Source organism: Leuciscus leuciscus, assembly GCF_965113295.1.
Source record: "Leuciscus leuciscus genome assembly, chromosome: 10".
Taxonomy (NCBI): domain Eukaryota; kingdom Metazoa; phylum Chordata; class Actinopteri; order Cypriniformes; family Leuciscidae; genus Leuciscus; species Leuciscus leuciscus.
This window is the reverse complement of record NC_138734.1, coordinates 9,808,990-9,834,079: the sequence shown is the minus strand read 5'-3', so window position 1 is coordinate 9,834,079 and position 25,090 is coordinate 9,808,990. Positions and strand designations below refer to the sequence as shown.

Below are 25,090 nucleotides of genomic sequence, written 5' to 3'. Positions count from 1 at the left end.
AGAATGAGGACCCAGATGCAGAATGACTAAGGGATTGGATTTTATTGACAAGGCACAATAGGGATGGTTAGGTGTGAGGATGATCCAAACAGTAGGACAGGGCAGTCAACAGGAGATAGAGAAGACTGATGAGATCCGACACGGTTAAAGCTAGGCAGGAGAACCGAGGAGATGGAGTAGCACCAGATAATGACAACACTGGAAATCAGGCAGTAGTTTGAGAAAGAGGCTGGAAACTTTGAGCAAAACAGAAATAAACCGACTCAGCACAACAACAAGAGAAAAGAAAAGTGTCATTGTTACATAATTAACAATTACAGTGTAATTATATATTTAGGTACTGAGTAATATTAAGCAACTACATGTACTTACTATAGGGTTAGGGTAGGATTATGATTTGGTTGAGGGTTAGTTGCATGTAATTACGCATAATTTACTGTTATTACTATGGTAAGTACATGTAACATATGTACAACAAATTAAATTAAATGTATTAAGGACACCATCTAGGACACTGTAAAATAAAGTGTTACCGGAAAATACTAGGAATAAATAACTGGAACTACAAACAGAGAAAAAAACACATCAAAATAGAAACCAAAAATAAGGCTTGAGAAAACTAGAGCAAAAGACTGGAACTAGACTACAGCAAACTCAAAAGAATAAAATGCAAAACCTAGAACTGGCAGGGAACACTGTCTAAAAAGATCAGTAGCCAAACAACAATCTCACACACTACATACACACACAACAAACCAGAAAACACATGAAGGAATGAGCACAATATAAAGGGATCAGAGCACAAGGATCAGGTGAACACAAACAAGAACTAAACAAGGGGGTGTGGTAATGGGAAACAAGGAGGCGGTACAAGAGGAGCAAATGGCCAACACAAACAAAGACAAAGCCATGTGCTCAGGCACAAGACAATAACCCTGACAGTTTAAGCCTAGTCTCAGACTAAAATGCATGTTTGAGCTGTTTCAACTGAATGCAACTTGCACTGGCATTTCTTAAAATATGTCAGTGCCATTGTTTTATCTCAAGATGCAAGGCATCTTTAAACACACATAAACATTTCTAAGGAATGTTTATATAAGATACTTAAATGTCCTATTTAAACTAAGGCCTGACCCTGGCTTAATCTAAGATCTGTCTGTGAAACCAGGACTATATGACTCATGGACCATTTTCTAAGTCTTCTGAAACTCTTGATATCCCCTCTAGCACTTCTTGACCAATTTGAATTGTTCTTTTGAATCAGATCTCTTCAATGAATCAGTTGATCAGCTTAAAAAACAAAACAAAACAAAAAACCTGTAAAGAACGCAAGTCTTACTTTTATGATCTTTGTTGGAGCTTGAAAGCTGGTCACCATTTAATGTACTTTCATTTTATGAAAAAGTGCAGTGTGAACACACTTTAATATCTCTTTTTGTGTGCTTCAGAGTACCAAATGTGCACTTGTTTACTTATATAAAAGTATATAAAAACCTGTAACACTTTACAATTAGGTTCCATTTGTTAACATTAATTCATGTACTAACTAACTAACATGAACTAACCATTAGCAATACATTTGTTACTGTATTTGTTAATCTTTGTTAATGTTAGTTATTGTTTGTTCATGTTACTTCATAGTGCATTAACTAATGTTAACAAATTCAACTTTTGATTTTAATAATGTATTAGTAAATGTTGAAATTAACATCAACAAACATTAATAAATGCTGTAGAAGTGCAGTTAATTCTCAGTTCATGTTAACTAATGAACCTTATTGTAAAGTGTTACCAAAAAACATACTTGCAGATAATATAATATTAATTAAATAAAAGGCACTTTAATAAATGTTTTTTAACACAGTTAAGTACACTTTTAAAAATGTCAAATGAAAGGTTTTGCTTTAAAGTACATTTTAAATCATTGCTTTAATCTTTTGCCATGCTTGATTATCATTTTAACAGCTTTCAAGTATGTTATTTGATATTACATTTAAAAGTTAATATATTTTAAATGTAGTAAATTGCAACTCCATTAAAAAATGTGCAGTTTCAAATATATTAAATATTTCAAAGACAACATCAATAATTATGAAATTGTATATAAAGATGTACTCAAGTCCTGGGTCAGAAAAGCACTGTAAACAAATCGCATTTAGTATATATATTTAAACTATAAAGCAATTACATTTTAATAGTAAGTAACATGCAAACAAGTGTCCAAAAACATTACATTCAGTTTGCACGTAAGTATATTCTTTTAAAATGTATTCTTTAATACTTATTTTAAAAAAGTATAATGAAGTATACTTTTTCACAAGGGTATAATTTCTGCTCTTATTGTGTGTACTGTATTTTGGATTTTGCTTCCCTGCTATACGGTGGTAGCCTGTGCCTCAAAATGTGGACGCAATATCGAACTGTACATCCGTCCACAGCCCTGGATTAGCCGTCGTGTGATGTACTTCAAAGTTCAAGAAACTCTGTACTGTTGAGCCGCACATTACTGAAGTTATATAAGACAGCAATAAATCCCATCAATCAGAGCCCTGCGCACATCTGACCCTCACCTCCTTCTGCAGAGAACACAGTAACCACCCCACTGAAGGGCCCGTCTCCTTTGTTGTTATACACCCCCACGCGCACCTCAAACGGGGTGAGAGGGGGGAAGGTCTCGTCTCTGTATTTATAGGTGGTGGAGTCTGCTGAGGTCACCATTTTCTCTTTCCATCCACGTGTGCCGTTGGCCCGGAACGCCACGATGTAGCCGAAACCTTCTCCGTTTTGGAATTCTTCTGAGACAGGCTGAGGACGGAAAAAAAGAGAAACATTAATATGAGCCCTGGAATATATATATATATATATATATATATATATATATATATATATATATATATATATATATATATTTTTTTTTTTTTTTTTTACTGGGTGATAATGTAAAAAAAAAAGAAAAAAAGTGCACTCATTCTGAAAATATCGCTCAAAGAGTTTGCTTAGGTAAAAAAAAATTCTCTGCAATAGGATCGGAAATTGGAAGAGGATCCTAATAATACACAGCCAGCTGAGCTCTGTGAAATGAGGGGAAGGTAAACAGTTGTGCAGCAGGTAATTTATGAAGACTTTTGGCTGGGAATTATCAGTCCTGAAGATGTAATATGGCTAATTATCCAGCACAATTTACTTCCTGTGTAATGTGTAAAAAATTGCTTCTTCCAGGTCAGCTTAGATGCTGACATCTTTGGTAAGTTTTACATCATTTTCGTAGCTCTGCAGGTGGTAGTTAAAAATAAGCAAAATTCAAGTTTAAAATTCAATCATGTTATGTACCCAATGAACTGTAGCGAGGGAACTGAATGTATGCCTATTATCTTAAAGAGTCAGCATAAAATCAAAATTGAGCCTATCTACAATCTTAAAAGCACAGTTCACCCAAAAAAATCAGTTATTTTCTCATCGTTCCTAACTCATAAGACTTTCATTCTTTTTAGAAACATAAATGTAGATATTTTAATGAAAATTGACACCTCAAAAAGTTAATAAAGAGAAGTAATCCATATGAATCGAGCAGTTTAAGTTTTCTGAAGAAACACAATCGCTTTATGTGATGAACATATTTAAAGGTGCAGAAAGCGATTTCTGAGAATCATTGTTGAACAAACACACCCCTCTCTTCATAATTGCTCCACCCCCAAAACACACAACACGCAGTGCAAGAGTGGGTGTCTCTTTATAATAAGCAGAAGCCAAACAAAATAAAGCTTCATGAAAAATTAAGTGAAGAGGACGAATGAACAAGGAAGAACAAAATATGTACACAGTACACAAGAGTATCTACAAGCAAGAGTTCACTGTTAGTTGCCGGCAACACACACTCAAAACCAATGTTGCTCAAGTATGGAGCAGAAACAACACAACCTCAGCGTCTGTTTTCAGGCCTTCCGCCTTAGGTGTTTCCAGCGCTGGAAAGCTTTTCTAATATTAACGCAGTTCCTAAAGCTCTTGCTTGATCATGACCCTTTTTTCCAGTGATATTCCACTGGCCTTTTCTCTTTTGTAATGTCTCTCAGCCATCTCTCTTTCTACAGTCTTTCTTCAAATCTCCCTCTTGCTTACTCTCTCTCCTCCCACATCATGAGTGGACACGCCCCCTACTGCTAATTGGCTGCTAGTTTGTTGTGGTGCTCGGCCCGATACACTTTCAACAACGTTTTTCAGAAATGGCTTACTGCACCTTTAATTTAAGCTTTTATTCATAACATTGATCAATGCACATATATGGAGCTCATCAAACATGGTAAAAGGATAAACCATACTTGCTTGACGCAAAAGAACAAACCTATTTGGTTCTCAAACATCAAGTTTGAGCTTTATGAACTTTTTAAACCGTCACAGTTTTGAGTGAACTTTCAATGGAAGGGTTTCTCAGGTTTCAATAAAATATCATTTGTCCCAGAGAAATTTCTTCTACTTGTGTTTCATGAATGAACTAAATAGACTAAGGGCCGTATTTTAACGATCTAAGCGTATGGTCTAAAGCGCACGACGCAAGTTCACTTAGGGCGTGTCCGAATCCACTTTTGCTAGTTTAACGACGAAAAATGGTCGGCGCGCCAGGCACACGGTCTAAAAGGGTTGTCCCTGTTCTCTTAATGAGTAATGGGTGTGTTTTGGATGTAATGTGCAATAAACCAATCAGAGTCTCATCTCCTCGCTCACGCCATGGCAGATTCGCTATTTACATGACAGAATTTGATAATGGAAAGACCGAACGCGTCTCCAGAGCGCAAACCGAACTGCTCGTGCGCGAGGTAAAAGTGCGCAAGCAGACCATCTACGGGACAAGCCGGATTCCACAATATCTTTATGTACACAAAAATAATCTTTTACATTGTAATCCTTTTATTTAAAATATTTGGCATGTTTGTGTGCTTCTGTGCGCCCCTGTGTGTTTAATAAGAAGAGGGTACGTGTGTTGTGCGCCCACCTATAGGCGCACATCACTAACACGCACAATAAATAAAAAATAAAAAAATTGCGCCATTGACTTTAGACCAGGTTTCAGTTGGTCAATGGCACAGTCTATTTCTGTTGCCTCAAAATAGCAACACGCCAACAATGCGCCTGAACACACCTCGTTTTCAGACCAACACGCCCATGGGCGCAAATGCATTTGCTATTTAAACAATGTGGAGCAGGACGTGAAAATGATAACTGCGTCAGACTGAAACTAGCAAAAAGCACTTGCCGCTGCATTACGTCGGGTGTAAGATAGGGCCCCATATATACATAGCTATACATTTCTTGCCCCTAGATTGTAAAATTTGCGTTCACCACAAGTCCATAATCATTTCATACACTGTTTTTAAAAAATGTAATCCAAATTAGGCCTAAGCTAATTATTATTCATAGCTAGTTCAGTTAATTATATATTATTGGATATGTTCCCTTTGAAAGAGGCTAACAACTCACCTTTTATGTGACGGTTTACAACACAGGCTAATTTTACAACCTGATCAATGTTTAGCTGAGAAAAAAAAAAAGCTATTTTTTCACCAAACAGCTTCAAAAACACACAGAAGCTTTAAATATGCATCCAATAAATAGTTTCAATTTCCATATTTTTCCAGTTAAATTACATCTTTTGTTATGTCGGTTCCGAAAAAGAAGCAACACTAAGTGGCACAGAATTACATCAAAATGTCAGAGAGTCCCAAATGAATCTTAGAGATTTTCAGTTGTAATGAAACAGATCACTTGTGAATGTCAAGCGCTTGATGATGAGCCTGAACACATCAATTAAAGATGCGCTAATCCAACATATTCAAGACCCGGCACACAGCGAGAGCTCACCATTATTCTGTGAACCATATCAATGTCTTTTCAAAGGGCTTGGTTCAGGCCCTTGAGTTAATAAACTGTGCGGGTGACGACATTTTGCGAATAATGAGTCAAATATCAATTAATGCAGAGCAGTGGATGTAAATCCGGAAATCACCTGTGATATTGAATTGTACATTTTATGGTACATTCTGCTCTAGGTTGAAGTCCTTCAACACTTCACTGTTTAAAATTTTCTTCAAATATATAGTATATATATATATATATATATATATTTCACATATAACTCCACTGCCAACAAGCTTTTTACCGTTATTCAACAATGTTTTTTTATGAACAATACAAAGTAGTCCACACAACCATTCTAAAGTCATCCGGCAACATAATGTGAGGAAAAGACTGAAATTTAAGTTGCTCTTGGCCAAAAATATTCCCCCTCCACTACAACTCTAATGTTTTGAATTTGAATTACACATATTGGAAATGGAGTTAGCATTTTATTTTATTTTTTTATCACCTAAACTATTCTTGTTCTGGAAGAATAATAAGTAGGAGGGAGTCATTTGTGAACGATTCACTGACTGATTACATTACTCTAGATCTTGGAAATGTATATTTTTTGTAACATTTGTAACCTTTTACATTGTGAGTTTATATATCGCAATTCTGACTTTATGTCTTGCAATTCCTAGTCCAAAACTCGGATTGCAAGAAAAAAGTCAGAATTGCGAGTTACAAACTTGGGATTGCTTTGTTGGATATAACAAGCAACTGTGAGGGTGAAAAAAGCCTGAATTTTGAGACAGAAAGTAGCAATAACCTTTTTTTTTTTTGGTGTCAGAAACAAGCTTCCATATAAAAATGAATTCTTCAAGATTGCACTTGCACACAGTGGGCATTACTAACATGACATAAAGACTGAAAGCATGAAAGCACTTTCCCTGAAATTACTTTTATTTTCTAGCTGACCTTTTGCTCATTGCGTTGAGTATTCGCAATGTGGTTTCGCATTCTGTTATCTATGCTAAAACACCCGAATTATTCTTGTTCTGGAAGGTTGTTTACAGTCTGCTGGTCACACGAGTTGATTTTGCCTGTCCAGCTGCTGACAATTTCCTCGCTGCTTTTTTCAAAACAGATTTGACACTTGCTTGATGTTTTTCTAAGGACGAGATATCAGAGTCTGTCTGCGACACCTGCTAGGCATTTAATAGAATGGAATGCAATCTATTAAGGGAGATAGAAATTTAATTAAAATGTAAGCCGGCGGAATTAAATCTTGGGCAATTTTAATAATTGACAAACACCTGTACTCTCCTCTCTTTTTGGCAGCGAATCTGTCCGTCATGCCAAATTTTGACTGATTTCCAGCCGCTTCTGAAATTATCACATCCCTTGGCGGCACCTAAAATAAGATGCAGACAGATGATGGGAGAAAAAAGGCTGTACCTTCAAATTGAATACTTAAGCACACGCTTTTAGTGCTATGACTGTAATTAACTCACTCTACTGTTTCTAGGAATTGAATTAACAACCCTTGAACCAACATTATTAGTGCTGGCTGAGCTTTTCTGCATGGGGCGACCAATAAATGGCCGTTTTAAAAAAGGAAAAATCGGTTCTGCTACAAAATGAAGTGGAACGTGCATCTAAAAAGGCTGTTGGAAGGAGTGGCACCCATGGTGAAAATGAAATCTGCTGGCGGTCTGATATCGGCACGCTTGGCGTGCTGCGGCAGGCATCGAATAGGAAGTAGGGCAACTGTAATGGTCCAGTCCATTGCTCTTGGTGCCCATAATACTTTTTCTCTCTCTGCAGACACTAATGAGTGGACGGGGCGAGCTGTTTAGTCATTCATCCTGTTTAATAAGCAGTGCTCGGCCCAGCCGCTGTCTTCCACAACCACCCAGAGATGATTGGAGAGGCAGCACAGAAGCCGGCTCACGTGCCACGAATGCCAAAGCAGCACAGCATCTTCTCAAATACACTAATATCGATTGGAGATGCAGAGCCAATTCAGTGGTTCTAAAGTGGTTAATCGGGACGCAGATAAACAGGGTGGAGCTAATACGGCTATATGGGACAGTGCCAGAGAGGATGGCACAGACATATACAATGAGGAGGAGGCTATGTACACACAATCTGTTTTCTGGGATTGACAATAGTATTAATGAACTCTTGACTCTTGAATCTTCTGTTTCTGCATATAGGTCATTTCACGACTGCTTCCATGCAGGAATAATCAAAGTCAAGCCTTTTCTGTTCTCCCAGTAGTCGAGAAAAACATCTGTAACAATAGCAACGGTGACTAAATATGAAGATGGTAACAATTTACATTCTAACCTAACTTACTCTCAAAATGCGGGTGTATCCTGAAAATTGAAATCAGTTTTATAAGATGCAGATCATCATATTTTTATGTGCGTACAGTTTTATAGCAGAGTAATCTGAGACAATAATAAATCTCATATGTTGCGGTGAGAAGTCTGATTCAATTTAGGGTTTTGTTTTGCAAAGAAATAATTCACTATTTTTTTTAACCCGTTTTTATATTTAGTTAATTGCTGCTGTTCGTCACTATGTTATGAATATAAAATAATGCTTTCTAGTTGCATTTATTGTAATGTTGTGGTCAATTTAAATCATTTACTCTACTGTGTTTTTGTGCCAGAGAAACTAATTGACTATTTTAACAACTCTGAAGGTAGCTTGCCAAGCCACCTGCTACTCAAAATTAAAAGCCCAAAACCTAAAAGTCAGATTGCAATTATGTCACATTTTTTGTCACATAGGATATATGTAGCTTTGGGTACCGATACCGGGCACCGATATGGAACCGGTACCTAAGTAACCGGTATGTAACCAGACCGAATCAAAACGCAGATTTCAGTGCCACTTATATGCCTCAGCTGTCTGTTGAAATATTTGCCCTCTGGTTCTCCGAAACGGACGTAAGAAGCATAATCACCGCATGTGATCGCTAGCTAACCCTTTGAAGCGTACAATCGTTCACACTAGTGTGATTAGAACGTTCAGATCGCGTGATCATCAAATTTGCATTCGCGCGTTGGCTAGCGCTGAGCCAGAGACAGACGCTTTCAGCGCTGTCATATTATATCACAACCACATATGGTTTATTTGAGGTTTCAGACATTTAAATATACATAAGTACTAGCAAAACTACATTTATAGTTTGTAAAATACACACTGATGTCTATGGAGGCGGCAATAACAATCCTTTCAATTATAAATTGAAAATGATGACACATTGTGTAGGTAACTATAACATTTACTCTGTTCTTCTCACACTTCACCAGCCACTTACTTCAATGTATTTCGGGAGAAGTGGATGCATTGACGTGTTTTAGGCCTAAATCTGACAGATACAATTCTCTGAACTGCAGTGCGTACTAACATGACGCCCATTGTGCATTATAGATCAACTAACATGGCCAATTCTATTCCGCAGCTCACAGTCACGGAACGTGTCACAGATTAATAATGTAAAACTACATATGAGTCTTCTTGCGTGTGTCCGTTTAAAGACAACTGAGATTGTGACATGGCTTACAGCAGGGATCATGTTCGTATAGTCTGGCAAGCAACAGTCGTAAAGGGCTATTATAAATCGTACAGTATGCACCCGGCTTTAATTTCTCTTTCAAACCATAGAGCTTTTATTTTGGCGGACAAACCGCAGGAAGACCTTAAGGCTTTCCTTTTATTGACAATAGATTTATAAGATGATTGAGAAGATGATTGGGACATGTTCAAATGCATGTTATATAACCCACCCAAACTCACAGCACTTAGATGGAGTTCATGTGCAGCAACATTTACAACAAACTGAGCCACTCCGAGATACTGAACACACAGGATCATGAACTGCCTGCTTTTAATATAATACATTGCAGCCTTTGTGATTTCATAACTGCACTAAGCCATATTGTGTTCTCACAACCTTGCATTGTTTTCGACCAGTAAACATAAATTAGAAAATTTAACTGTACTGGCGAGTAACACCGTGTAATTTACTCGCCAACGCACATTTTTACTTGCATTTGGTGCTTGGCGAGTGTTAATGTCGGAACGTGTGGTCATTTTGAAAAGCAATAACAGCTTGTCAACAGGCATAGGGTTTTAACCACTAATGAGGGAATAAGCAACGGTTAATGTAAAGGGCCTGTGCTAGGAAAGGTTAAATTCCAGGTATGGGAGACAGACCTGAGAACTGAAGTATTACTAATTTCATAAAGCTGCTCAGTCACCATTATGTCCTTGAATAAGGCACTTGGGTTCTGGGGGGGCAATCCAATTAATGCGCTGCAAATCGTTTTGGTTTAAAAGCGTCTGCTAAATGATATGTAATTTAATATGATGTACTATATGCCTCAAAATAGCACCTGAAGCCCCTGTCAAGATACCTGTTAATATGCTGCTTAATATGATACAGCACTAAAGAATTAATGCTCGAGAATTCTCCTGTGCATTTAAAATAGTCCCCCTGTAAAGCAAACATTAGATTTCAAATGTGTTTAGAGCTCTAAGTAACGTTTCTAGTGTATAGACATATTTTACATGTTGTGAACTTGGTGGAGGCATATAATTGAACTGCATGTCATCGCCGAAGCAAAATTAAAACTACAATTATTCTGTAGTTACAGTAATAACTTTCTCAAGGGGTTATAAATTCAGGAAGTCATCATGGTAAAAATATTCCATTGCATTGCATTTGGAATGAGCCTTATCATCTTTAATTTCTCACTAAGGTACAGTTCTCCTAATATGAAAGTTATTTGCCTGGTGACAGTTGGGGCCTGAGTATTTAATAACTGCAAGAATAACCGTCAGTTCAGAGTACATCTGTTCCACAATTCCCCAGTTAATCTCACCTTTAAATGGCCTCATTTGGAAGCCTTTTTTATTTTTTATTAATTTTTTTACATGTTTATGCGCAAAATACTCCCAGCAGTGCACAGAACCAAAGGTGACACTCCATGCTAGTATCCTCTTTACATGTGTACGTAAAACTGACTGAATGTTGTAAAATCTCAGACAACAAACAGATGTTCCAAAAACATCAGTTTCAGGGGAATAGCGTTTTGAATATTCAAGGTTAATGATCATTTTAATCTCTCTTGTGTGTCTAAATTTAACATTAGTAATCCACATGGCAACGACATCAACTGTAAAGCTTCCAAAAGGACAAAACATCATATTCAACAGTATATTCATATGATTTTTTGTGATATATTCCATGTCTTCTGAATCCATTGGATATGCTGTAGCTTTTCAATATCATTCTCCATTCCTCATATTGGAAAATGACTGCCGTGTCATATTAGGTTACGACACATGCGAGATCCGATGGTGTTTTTGGTGTCAATGACGTCAAATCTGGAATGTGTCAAACGCATGGATGTGTCATTTTCAATTTGCACCTGCATGAATGAAGCGTGAATCCAAAAGTTTGGCAGTTGGGAAGATTATCAGTGAATAATTCTATAAGTTACAGACAACTTCATATCAATATCATGATTCGCTTACCTGCTAATCCCTTGAAAAAATATAGTACACTTTAGCCTACCGTTTTTTAACATTAAAATAATTTACTTAAATGCAAACTGAATTTAATGTTATCGGGCACTTAATTGCATGTTATTTACAATTACATTTAAATTTACATTAAAGATTAAAAATATAATATATATATATATATATATATTGGTGTATTTCAAGAGCTGCTAACACAAAATGCTTAAAGGGGTCAATTTCTTTCTTCTGTTGAACACAACGAAGATATTTTAAAGAATGTTGGTAACCAGACAGTTGGCCATTGACTTCCATAGTATTTTTTTTTCCTACTGTGGAAGTGTCAATGGCTACCGTCAACTGTTTACATTCTATCTTCTTTGTGTTCAACAGAAGAAAGAAATTCATTCAGGTTTGGAAAACAATTAATCAATTGGCCAAAACAAATGACAACTGATGCCAACATGAACAGGCTGTGTGATTTGCCCTCCATCTACAAACCAACACAAATATGCATAAATAGATATGGATTTACAAATACTCAGTTTTCCTATTCAGTTTATGTCATGTTAATACTTTGAAGAAAAGTACAGTAAAGCTTGCAAAGAATTAAACATGTCTAGCAGATCTGGACTAAACCTGCACCACTTCTCAGTCCCCCCCCCAGCAGCATTGCCACAAAGCATATCATTTCATTTAGAATCAAGTTATTCATCTGTTCTTATAGGGGACTGTAAGTGTAGCAATCCTTCAACAGGCAATTGCAATGGTGGCAATTATGGCCGGATATAATTACCAACGCTCAAGTCAATTAGCTGCGTGAATCTATTTGGCCAGGAACTGCAAGTCTTTTATGCCATATTCATTAGCATAGCAATAGTTCACAGTAGGGAGTCCATTGTGCATGCTGAGTGCAAACCTACCTCCCAGGATATGACCAGCTCATGCCTGCGGCCGTTCCCACCTCTCACGTTGGCAGGGGCTACTGACGGAACTGCAGACACAGAAATACTGCAATAGTGCAATTAGTTTTTACTTTCTATTAGCTAAAAGGTGTAAAAATGTGAGTGAATCATTGCATGACTGCTAATGATTAATTAAGGCTTGGCTGCTTTGACACATAAGGAAGATTCACTCAATAGGTGTAACTCTCAAAACAACAACCATTAAGCAAAGAAACAGTGTAGCACTCACAAAACACATATAACAGCTTGATTCACAAGAATAAACAAAAGGATAAATAAAGAGGGGGGGGGGGGGGGGGGGAAGCAGGAATAGTTATATTTATTTTGTTTTAGGATTATGTATTTCTCATTTACTCTCATGTAAACGGATACAGAATTCTACAGGTGTTCCTACGAGGACAACAAATTAGACAACATAGGCACATTGGAAAAACACACCTAGGGGCAGATTTACTAAACAAGGCAAATTAGCATGAGAGCGCAATTCCAAAACAGCGCCGATGGGAGTGGAAAGTGAATTAAATTAAATACAACATGTAAATGAAAGAACACAGACGCAGTCAGATCTTGCCCATAATGACCAACGCAATCTACAAGTTAGCGTCTGGTCTAAGACGTTCTTTTTTTGGGCGGTAAATAATGGTGCAAACACCAGTACATTGACGAGCGCAAACCTTAGTAAATCACCTTACGAGAATCATTTAAGTACTCTCCTCCCATACATTTTTTGTCTGAAAGGAAAACTTTTTTGATTTAGTCAAATTGCTTGGTAGCTCACCTGGTACAGTAGTGCACGATGTGGAGGACAGTCCCGTGAAAAGTGAGTCACAATACATAGGCTCAAACACTTGTAGAAGCAAGGTAAAATTAGATGGTTGCTTCAGCAAATGCCTTTTTATTTCACTTTTGCTTTTGTTAACACTATCGTTTAGGTTCAGGGTAGGGTTTAGTTACTTTCTTGGTACTAACTTAGTTATTAACTTGGTACTTTACTTTCAAGCGTGACCGAGCATTAACCTTTCGGCGCCACTCACCAGACATTTCATTTCCGAACTGCCGCAATACGTACAACAACCAGCGTAATAAAACGTTGGCAGATTCACGTTCATTTGTTTTGGACAAAATTATACACTTTTTTAGCACGACTCACTGGACATTTCACTTTGAAATTGTCACGAAATGCGAAAGAAGCAACATAATATCAATTTGCAGAAATGTTGTCACAGGCACTTTATTTGGAGCCTAGATTGAAATAATTTAGATAATTTGAATAATCTTTACAAACCTTTTTTCCATACAACAACAATTCAAAGTTTAGGTCAGACCCAGTGTCTGACATAACAAAGATGTAATTTAACTGGAAAAATATGGAAATTGAAACTATTTATTGGATGCATATTTAAAACTTCTGTGTGTTTTTGAAGCTGTGTGGTGAAAAAAAAATTCAGTGGAGAATTTGGCTGCCCAACATAGAAAATTGCATTGGGCTATTTTTGACTGGCCATTGGGCTACTATTGTTGCACAGACCTAGCAACCCTAGTCAGACCCAAATTTATGTCACTATTCATGGAAAATCCTGCCCTGTGCTGTAGCTCTCAGACCTCACTCATCCTGCATATTTGAATTACTGTGTCGCATTTACACCTGACACACGAGAATCAATGGTGTATTAGCATCATTGATGTCAAACCAGGTGTAACATTTTGAGACGTCTTTTTTAATCTAAACAAGCGATTGTCAGACAATAATCTAAATGATTTATAATTGTTTTCTGTTCAAAAAAAAAAAGGTCTAGTATGTTTTCTTGCATGGACCACTTTTATAGTGCTTTTTGGAGTTGTTTTGTCTTTTTCGAAGCTCAGCGGCTTTAACAACTATGAACTGTTATTGTATGGAAAAGTGCTACAAGATGATTCTTCAAAATTCTTATTTTAGACTTAGCATATGGGTTCGGGATGACATAAGTGAGAGTAAATAATGACAGAACTATTCCTTCAAGAAAAAAGAAAAAAAGAAAAAAAAACCACAAACAAATGAACAGTGCAATAATTCAACTGGCTTTAAACAATACAAAAACATTTGCATCATGCTTGTATATTGGGATTTTTTTTATTTTTTTGCGTAATCGAACAGGCCTGCTGAATGTTTTTGAACCAAAGAATGTTGAAGAGAGGGTTTTGTTCTCCGTAAATAGAGAATTCTGCAGCCTCTTTGCCTGAGGGCACAAGTGACTTTCTGCTTCAGCTCAAACACAAAAACTTGTTTAAATTCATGTAAGCGGCTTATTTTCCACTTCTCCTCCAATTAAAACAGAACCAGGGTCACCCTGTATATTCAGACGGGTGACGGCAGTCGTAAAAATGTGTCACAACAAGCAGCTACACGATCCCTCGAGTGGAGGATAAACGAGGCTTGAGAGAAAACTGTTTGTTTATTTAGATTTCTGTTCTGTTGGAGGACATTTAGCTTAGTGACATTCACGGGTGAGTGAACCAATGACAAATACCTGCTTCCTTAGTGCGGACCGCTCTGGAGGGGGCGCTCGGGTCGCCTGTGCCGATGCCGTTCGTGGCCACCACCCGAAACTCATACTCCACCCAGGGGTTGAGCTCCACTGCCATGGCAGACTCCATGCTTCCTGTCACTGGGTCTGGATCTGAGTAAAGCAAAGCGGAGAGGGACCAAAACACGTGAGGAGCCAATACAGCTTAAAACACAAGCCAACACAAGCATCTACTGTGACTAAATCCTTGTAGACTGTAGGCTTTTCAAAGCAATGTGGACTGATACATACAGTATGCACATACAAAGTGTGAAATGCATGTGACAATGCAACAATTTCACTACAATTAAGCAGTGATTAAGTGATTTTGGGGTGAAAGTTCCTTTCTGAAGTTTTCTCAACGGTTTTAAGTGAGATGAACTAAAATACTTGTACCATGTCAACCATGCAGAGCAACAACTCTGTTCCAAAACGTAGTAAACTGCTTTGTTTTCTACTTTCTACGTACACAGCTGACTTCTACACAACAATGATGTACTAAAAAACATTTTTCGTTCGCGTTTTTGGAAAGTTTTGTATGCAGACAATAATGCTGTCAAATGATCCCTGTTCACACAGATCCCCCAAAATGACAAAAAAGAACGCTGTATTCTGCAGCCAGGCCAGTAGTTGGCGATATCACTTTGTAAAGAAACACTACGCACCTTTAGACTGAACGCGTAATACGCATGTGCATGATTCGTGTTTTTATAGTTTACACAGAGACGATAGCGGGATCATTTTCAAAAACTTGCATTTTCAAAAATGTGTTTTCAGGCACCCAAACCACTGTTGCCGTGTAAATGAATGGCCCAAGCTCATAAAACGTTTTCCGTTTATGGATGAAAATGGTGTTGTGTAAATGCCCCCCTAAGACAGCAACCAAAATGCAGTCTTACAAGTGATTTATTCGGAACAGTGTACATTAGCACATTACTAGAATATCACTGCAATGCTCTAATAAGCATAAACACACACACACACACACACACACACACACACACACACACACACACACACACACACACACACACACACACACACACACACACACACACCTGTGAAAATGACTGACCCCTGTTCACATGAATCCGCGAAAACGACTAAAAACACTTTATTGTGCAAAAGACTGCGCACATACGCATTCAAACGTGCATGCCTAGAATACACACGTAATACACATGTGCATGTCGTCACCGTTTTCACAGATTCACATTTTTGAAGTTTACACGGAGATGATAACGGAATCTTTTTCAAAAACTTGCACTTTGAAACCTGCATAAACTGCATAAAAGGTTTTCTGCTTTCAGTTGACAATGGTGTCGTGTAAATTAATAACTAATGACTTTTACAATGGAAATTAATCAAAGCTGAACTTAAACTGCACAATGACTTTCTTCTAGAGCTGCTGTACAGCCAAACAATCTTTGTTGCATTCATTTCCTGTTATCACTGTAAAGCTGCTTTGAAACTATGTGATGTAAAAAGTGCTATAAAGGTGACATGACACACACACACACACACACTGGAAAGTACAATTATAAGGAACATTTCACTCCTTTTGGAACATTCTATCCATCTGTTTTCTGTGTGTCTGTCACAATGCAATGCATTCTGGGATTGCCTTCTCTAAGAACACATGCCTTGCTCATTATTTAGACAGAATAAACAATTATACTGCCTGTGTTTTGGAATAGCCTTTGCAACGGGAGAGCATCAATGATGCTTTAAATGCTGCTTGTGTAGGCAGCTCACTAAGATGTGGAATGGAGCCAACATCTAGTTTTGTAACATCATTGATCGATTTTTGAACAACCTAAAAATCAAAGCACCGAAGCATAAATCTTTACACTTCTACAACAAAGAGGAATACTTCTATAGAGAACAATTTCAACAGCAGAACCTGTCACAGATGCATAAACTGTCCCTCTACACACTCAAATTTAAGACTGATGGTCATGCCCTTGTAAAAAAAGAAGTGTGCTTAATTATATTGATTCTCCACTTGTAGTGTACTTCAGATAATGACCTAGATAATAATATAATATTATACACTTATAGTGCTCTTTGTAGAAATTCAAATGAAATGTTTTACTTCAAAGTATAAATCATTATAAATTATATTGTGTCATGCTTAAAATAAGTACACTTTGATGCACTGACTAACAAGTGTATTATTGGATATTACATTTAAAGTTAATATATTTTTAATTTTCAACTTTTGTAATTAAAATAAATAAGTTTAATTACAAAAGGCATGGTGTATTTTAGTTCAACAAATGCTTGTCAGTACTTTTTGGCAGTACACTTTAACCATATTTAAAAAAAAACTCAATAGAATTATGAAATTACATATAATTATGAACTTAACTGGATCAATAAAAGCACTCTAAAGGTCAGCTAATTGCATTTTAAATGTTTCCGTCGCTTCTAGTAAAGTAAGTTTGTAATTTTGATTTCACTCATGGTTTGTTCTAGTTAATACATAAGAGACAACAGACACAAGATTGTGTTTGCCCAGAGGACACTCCTCATTCTACACACCTCATTTCAGTGCAGACACACACTTGGCTGAGGACCAAACCTCAGGGCTTACTTCTGTCTACAGTTAACGGCTGTACATAACCTGTGGGACCAGAGCCGTGCTCTAGGCGTGAGGTAGCGAAATGAAAAACTCCCAGATGCTCTCTGCAAAATTTTTCTCTTTCCCCCCTCCGGCTTACCCTGCCTTATCTCACTGTTTCTCTTCTTCACCCTCTCTATACTTTCTTCCTTCAGTATTTTATTTTTTCTCTCCCTCGTTGACCACACATGCCTTGATTTATCTTGAATTCCTCTGAGTTTTTCATTTTCGGTTTTACTGTCATGTAAAAAAAAACAAAAAAAAAACTAACATTCGTATTGCCACTGGCTCCTGGGCTTTTAAAAGATCATCGTTGTATAAGAATCCCGACAAGTGCAGAAGAGCAACATTGGCTCGACCAATGGTGTAACTTTGGGGTGGGTCTATATGTTTGTCTGACAAATGACAGGAAATCTGTTTAAAAAATGTCATCAGGTTGCCTTTCTGTTTTATATCCTATTATTTACATACTGTTTATGTAATACCTTTTTAAGCTATCAGTCCATCCATCCATCCATCCATCCATCCATCCATCCATCCATCCATCCATCCATCCATCCATCCATCCATCCATCCATCCATCCATCCATCCATCCATCCATCCATCCATCCATCCATCCATCCATCCATCCATCCATCCATCCATCCATCCATCCATCCATCCATCCATCCATCCATCCATCCATCCATCCATCCATCCATCCATCCATCCATCCATCCATCCATCCATCCATCCATCCATCCATCCATCCATCCATCCATCCATCCATCCATCCATCCATCCATCCATCCATCCCACCATCCATCTTAGTGGTTAAAAAACAACACACTAACTCTCAGTTTTAAATTAACCATGACAGTAGCTATGTTTCCATCAACACGTTTTTATCCGAATTATGTGATATCGAATGAAAAATGCCTTATGGAAATTGAATTTCTTGAATATCGACTAAAATGAAATACGGTCGGTCTCATCGGATTTTATCTTGATCGATATACGGTTTATGCGATAAACGCTGATGGAAACGTTATTTGCCGAATAAATAATGGATTGCGATTAAGTTTTAGGTCATTTTATGGGTACAACCCGCCACAAAAGAAGAAGTTTTTGTTAATTTCCGCCCAGTTTGCACCCATTATATACTGTCTGGTTTGCACACATGGCCGGTGTCAACAAAGTGGACAAACGAGGAGACGAGATACTTTTTGAATTTAATTTAACAGAAAAATAAAACGGCTATTATAGCAAAAATCTAAGAAATGCCATAATAGTCAAATAATGTCGCTATCAGCTGTCACATAAGCACCTAGAGTCCTGCAATCGGTTCGGTACCCGCATAAAAGTGGCTAAAACGGGTGGATTGTGACATTCCTAAAATTCACAGGCGGGGACGCGGGCGGATAATGAACTCCTTGCGGGCGGGTAGCGGATGAAAAATATGTGCAATGTTTGTATGTCTAAATTGCCATTACACACTCGCAAATATGTGTTTTGGGCATCCTTAAAAATATTCTTGTTTGCCGTTATACGACCGATCCTGTCAATTTAGGACCGACCCAATTATTTTTTTCCCCCTTTTAGTCCGACCAACTGGCCGGTTGTAAACTTGCGTTAAGATCGACCAAAACAACTAATACAAATGCAATAAAATAATATTAATTATATTTTAGTAGGCCTAAGTATTGTGTATATAAATTGCCCATAGCCTATATAGGCCTACAAATGTAGGCTATACGCTCTTTCTTTTAAATAAAAACCCGTCAATCAAGCAAAATAATATTCAATGATTGTAGGGCAGGCTAATAAGCCTATGTGTTGTAGCCCAGTCATTAAAAAACGATTTAGTTTCATATTCATGTTTAAATAAAATAATATATATATATATATTTTTTTTTTTTTCATGTTGATTATATGAAAAGTGAAAAAAGCATGAATAAGATAAGATGATCCCGAATATCGGGAGACAAATGGAGTGGGCAGACATGATTTTGACCACTTTATTAAGTTTGTTTTTGTAGAAAGACTTTCTTTAAAGTGAATTTCGTTTTGTATTAATTGTATCTTAATTTTAATCAATGTTTAATCAACCATTTTCCTGGATTTAATAAATAAGAGCTAAATAGGCTATAGCAGGCAATATAATCAGGACACGGAGAGGCGCGGAGAGGCGTGAACTGGAGGTAGCCTAGGCTACTTGAATGGCCCAAAACAAAGCACACTTTAGCACTCATTAGCCCATTCATGAGGCTATTGTGATGTTGAGAGAGGTGCGAGATAAAAAATAAAGCACTTTAAATGGAATGATTTTAGCTTGTGTGCGATTTATCGCGGGCACGGGTCAGATCTGGTGCTGAACTTTGCGGGTACGGGCGGGGGCGGGTCTCCAAAAATGGACCCGTGCAGGATTCTGCACTATTACAACTTGTGCAATATTGATCATTTGTTGGTAGATGGCGCGATCCATTTTGTCTAGCAAAACTTTGTTCGCAAATGTTTGCTTGAATGTTGTGCGATTCAGTGCGAAAATGAATGGAAACACCTTAAAATGTCTCAAATCAATTCGATATACCAATTTGATCGCAAAACAGCATGTGACGTCATTACGCACAGGTTTTTATTCGCTTTAAAGCCGTTTGATGGAAACACACTTTCACCAGCTTTATTCGCATGATTTTTTTTACCGAACTTCATATAATTCGATTGACAAGTTGATGGAAACATAGCTAGTGTTTATATAATCCGTGTTGATTATATAAATGCTGGCAATGTTAATTTAACACTGGGGGTTAGTGTGTTGTTTTATTTCATTGGATGCATACAGCACTGTAAAAAATTCTAACCTCTCCAAGTCAAAATTTTCTAGTGACTGGTCACATCTAAATTTTTTAATTGGCCCAAGTGCAATTCTTGTTGCAATAGTCTGTTAACATTGGCTCAATGAGAAATAATACGTCAGACTAATTGAAACATTTTGATGTTATCAGTCACTAGAAATTTTAGACTTGGGGATGTAATTTTTTTTTACAGTGAGCATGATGAGGTCATGTGACAACAGTAGCATACCACTGTTGAAATGTTTATCATTGCATAATGTCTACTTACTAATTTTAGTATTCTAATCTGAGTATATTTTAAAAAAGTACTTTTAGATATTAAGGAAATAAAAGGCCAGCACAATAATAATTTGTTGCATTTATATAGCGCTTTTTCTGAGACCTCAAAGCGCTTTACATAGAAGGGGGGAATCTCTTCAACCACCACCAATGTGCAGCATCCACTTGGATAATGCGATGGCAGCCATATTGCGCCAGAACGCTTACTTACGCCAGCTTACTGGTGGAGGGGAGACAGTGATGAAGCCAATCAGTGTATGGGGATGATTAGGAGGCCATGATGGACAGAGGCCAAGGGGCAAATTTGGCCAGGATGCCGGGGTTACACCCCTACTCTTTTTCGAAGGACATCCTGGGATTTTTAATGACCACAGAGAGTCAGGACCTCAGTTTAACGTCTCATCCGAAGGACGGTGCTCTTTTGGCAGTATAGTGTCCCCGTCACTACACTGGGGTGTTAGTACACTTTCATTACTGTTTCATAACACTCTTAAGTAAAAAGTGGACTTTGTAAATGTCAAATATTTTAAAGTACATTTTAATCCAATGTTTAATTGTTTGTTGTGCTTTATGCGATTGACTAACATACCAAAGCACATCTAACATACACGAGTACTTAATTAAAATGTAACTGCAGTGTGTTATTTGATACTACATATAAAGTTAATATAATTTAAATTTACTAAATTGCATTCATTACAATTTATTATTAATTTCATAAAAACATGAAACACAAGTTTCAATAGAAATTACACAATTAAAGTATTTTACAACAAATGCTTGTCAGTAAATTTGTCAGTACAACTGTCACGGTTCATGAATTCACTGACTCTTTCTCGCGCTGTGTTTGTGTTGTGTGTGTGTGTGTGTGTGTGGGCGTGGTCGCTGATCAGCCGCTGATTATCATCAGCGCCAGCTGATTCTGATCAGCAATCTCTTTATAAGCTCATTGTCTTTCGTCTTGTGTTTGTCAGATCGTTGTGGGATTTTCCCTCGTGTAGTGAGTCTTCGTTGGTGTTCCTGATTCCCGGTGTGGTGTTCCTGTTGAGTTCGTTCTGCCTGTCGTCTTCGAGGATTCTGTTTCGTCTCTTCACTCTGCGAACCCAGTTGGTGTTGCCGTCTACTTGTCATTCAGGATTTCATTTCACCTGTTCACACCACGGATCCGGGTTGCCCATCTGCCATTCCTGCGCTACCAGGGACCTTCGAACTGTGTGCTTCATATCTCTGTCTCCGTGTGCATTCAATAAACCTTTTACTTGCACTTGCATCTTCTGTTTTCCTTACGCGTGACAAAACGATCTGACCTTATGGATGCAGCAAGAGATTCTGACCTGGCTGAATTTCTGTCCCGAAGTGTAACGAGGATGGACCAGCAGGAGGAGAACTTGAACCTGACCGGACGCGCGGTTCAAGCCTTGGTAGCGCAGGTGTCCGAGCTCACCCAGCGGATTCAAGATCTAACGCCTCCCACTGCGCCACCCACACCGCCAACGCCACCCCCGCTGCCGCAGAATAACCATCCACCGGAACCCAGATTACCAGCGCCTGAGAGGTACAATGGGGAACCACAACTGTGTAGAGCATTTCTAACCAAGTGTTCCATGTTTTTTGCTCTGCAACCGCAGACTTTCGCTTCAGAGGAATCCAAGGTGGCTCTGGTTCTCACTCTACTATCTGGACGTGCATCACAGTGGGGAACGGCGGTGTGGGAAAATAAGGATCCATGCTGTTCCTCGTTCCAGTCACTCGCGGCTGAGATGAAGAGGGTGTTTGATCGAGCGGTGGCCGGAAGAGAAGCTGCACGTCAACTAGCTGATCTTCGCCAGGGAAGCCGATCGGTTACCGATTACTCGATCGAGTTCCGTACCCTCGCCGCGGAGTGTAACTGGAACGAGGAGGCGCAGTGGGATAGATTCCTGCATGGGCTGGCTGACCGTATCCAGGGAGAAATTTACGCCCTGGATCTTCCCAAGGATCTTAATGGACTGATCGAGTTGGCTCTGCGGGTGGATGCTCGACTACAGCGAGTGGAACAACATTCCCGCAGGACCTTGGTTCCAGAGACCTTCCCTACACCTCGAGCCAGTGGCAGCGATACGGTCAGCCCCACCTGCGATCACGAGCCCATGCAGGTGGGTAGAGCTCGGCTCTCCCGGGAGGAGAGAGAACGACGGAGATCCCGGGGTTTGTGCCTATACTGCGGTGGAACTGGCCATTTCATCAACGCCTGCCCCGTAAAAGATCGAGCTCGGCAGTAAGTAGGAGGCTACTGTCGGGCGGGATCTCCACCAGCAAGACCTCCTCCACCCTCCTCCCGGTGAGACTGCAATGGGCAACCCGGCACTTTAACGGTCATGCACTTCTGGATTCTGGGGCCGAGGGAAATTTTATGGACTTGTCATTTGCACGTAAGCTGCAAATTCCCATCATACCACTCACTAACCCGATTTCTGTCAATGCACTCAACGGACAAGAACTACCTGTCATTTCATTCACCACTGATTCACTGACACTTATAACCTCAGGCAACCACACTGAAGAACTTTCATTTCTACTCCTGGACTCTCCTCATGCTCCGGTGGTCCTCGGTCATCCCTGGCTTACCCAGCACAATCCCAGGGTTGACTGGGGCCACAATTCAGTGTCTGCGTGGAGCACCAAGTGTTATGCGTCTTGTTTAATGTCTGCTTGTTCTTCGTTGTCCAGTTCTGTTTTGCAGGAGGAGTCGGTGAATTTGTCTAACGTGCCCGCGGAGTACCTCGACCTGAAGGAAGTGTTCAGTAAGTCTCGGGCTGCTTCTCTTCCTCCGCATCGTCCCTATGACTGTGCGATAGATCTTATGCCAGGTACGTCTCCGCCTAAGGGCAAGTTATACTCTCTTTCTATTCCGGAGAGGGAGGCCATGGAGAAATACATTTCTGATTCTCTAGCCTCTGAATTCATTCGTCCTTCCTCTTCTCCGGCGGGGGCGGGGTTCTTTTTTGTTGGTAAGAAGGATGGATCTCTGCGACCGTGTATTGATTACCGAGGGTTGAACAACATCACGGTAAAGAATACTTATCCTTTGCCGTTGATGTCTTCAGCCTTCGAGCGGTTGCAGGGAGCCACCGTCTTCACAAAATTGGACTTACGTAATGCATATCATTTGGTTCGCATCAGGAAGGGGGATGAATGGAAAACTGCTTTCAATACCCCCAGGGGCCATTTTGAATATTTGGTCATGCCCTTCGGGCTGTCCAACTCCCCAGCGGTTTTCCAGGCACTCGTCAATGACGTGCTGAGAGATATGGTTGACCAGTTCATATATGTTTACCTGGATGACATATTGATTTTTTCATCTTCTCTCCAGGAACACGTTCAGCACGTCAGACGAGTGCTTCAGAGGTTGTTAGAGAATGGGCTTTTTGTCAAGGCGGAGAAATGCGCTTTTCATGCACAGTCTGTTCCTTTTTTAGGCTACATCATCTCATCGGAGGGAATACGCATGGACCCTGACAAGGTTAAGGCTGTGATGGATTGGCCAAGTCCAGATTCCCGTAAGGCCCTACAGAGGTTTCTGGGGTTTGCCAATTTCTATCGGCGTTTTATTCGCAATTTCAGCCAACTAGCCGCACCTCTGACTGCCTTGACCTCCCCCAGAACGACGTTCAGGTGGTCCGATACAGCCGAGGCTGTATTCGCTAACCTCAAGAGCCGCTTCAGTTCTGCTCCCATTCTGATTGCCCCTGATCCTTCACGTCAGTTCGTGGTGGAGGTCGACGCGTCAGAGGTGGGGGTAGGTGCAGTTCTGTCCCAGCGTTCTTCCTCAGATGACAAGATGCACCCTTGCGCGTTTTTGTCCCATCGTTTATCTCCTGCCGAACGTAACTATGACATTGGTAACAGAGAGTTGTTGGCAGTCAAGTTAGCACTGGAGGAGTGGCGTCATTGGTTAGAGGGGTCGGGGGTACCCTTTATCGTTTGGACCGATCATAAGAACCTGGAATATATTAGATCTGCCAAAAGACTCAACTCCAGGCAGGCTCGATGGGCACTTTTTTTCGGACGTTTTGACTTTGTTCTCTCGTACCGCCCGGGTTCCAAAAACATCAAACCCGACTCTTTATCTCGTATTTTTGATCCATCCGAACGCCCGGTGACTCCCGAGTGCATTTTACCTGAGAAAGTAGTTATCTCCACACTCACATGGGAGGTCGAATCGAAGGTCAAGACGGCCTTAGAAGGGGTAATGCCTCCGCCCGGTTGCCCACCGAGTCGTTTGTTTGTGCCAGAGGGGGTTCGGTCCGACGTTATTCGATGGGGTCACTGTTCCAGTGTAGCATGTCATCCAGGTGTCAATCGCACCAATTTTTTGGTCAAGCAACGATTCTGGTGGCCATTAATGGCTCGCGACATTCGGAGTTTTGTTTTGGCCTGCTCGGTTTGTGCCACTGGTAAGACTTCCAATCGACCCCCAGAGGGGTTACTCC

General features: G+C 39.3%; 1 protein-coding gene across 2 annotated transcripts in view; it reads right to left on the bottom strand.

The window, feature by feature from the left end:
* Window positions 1-25,090, bottom strand: part of cntn5 (contactin 5) — a 305,321-nt gene that overhangs the window by 10,375 nt on the left and 269,856 nt on the right. For both annotated transcript variants that reach the window (XM_082182883.1, XM_082182882.1), the window contains exons 16-18: window positions 14,846-14,995; window positions 12,297-12,367; window positions 2,571-2,805 (exon numbers count right to left, since the gene is read on the bottom strand). In XM_082182883.1, the coding sequence (XP_082039009.1) occupies window positions 2,571-2,805; window positions 12,297-12,367; window positions 14,846-14,995 (456 nt within the window). The remainder of the gene's footprint in view (window positions 1-2,570; window positions 2,806-12,296; window positions 12,368-14,845; window positions 14,996-25,090) is intronic.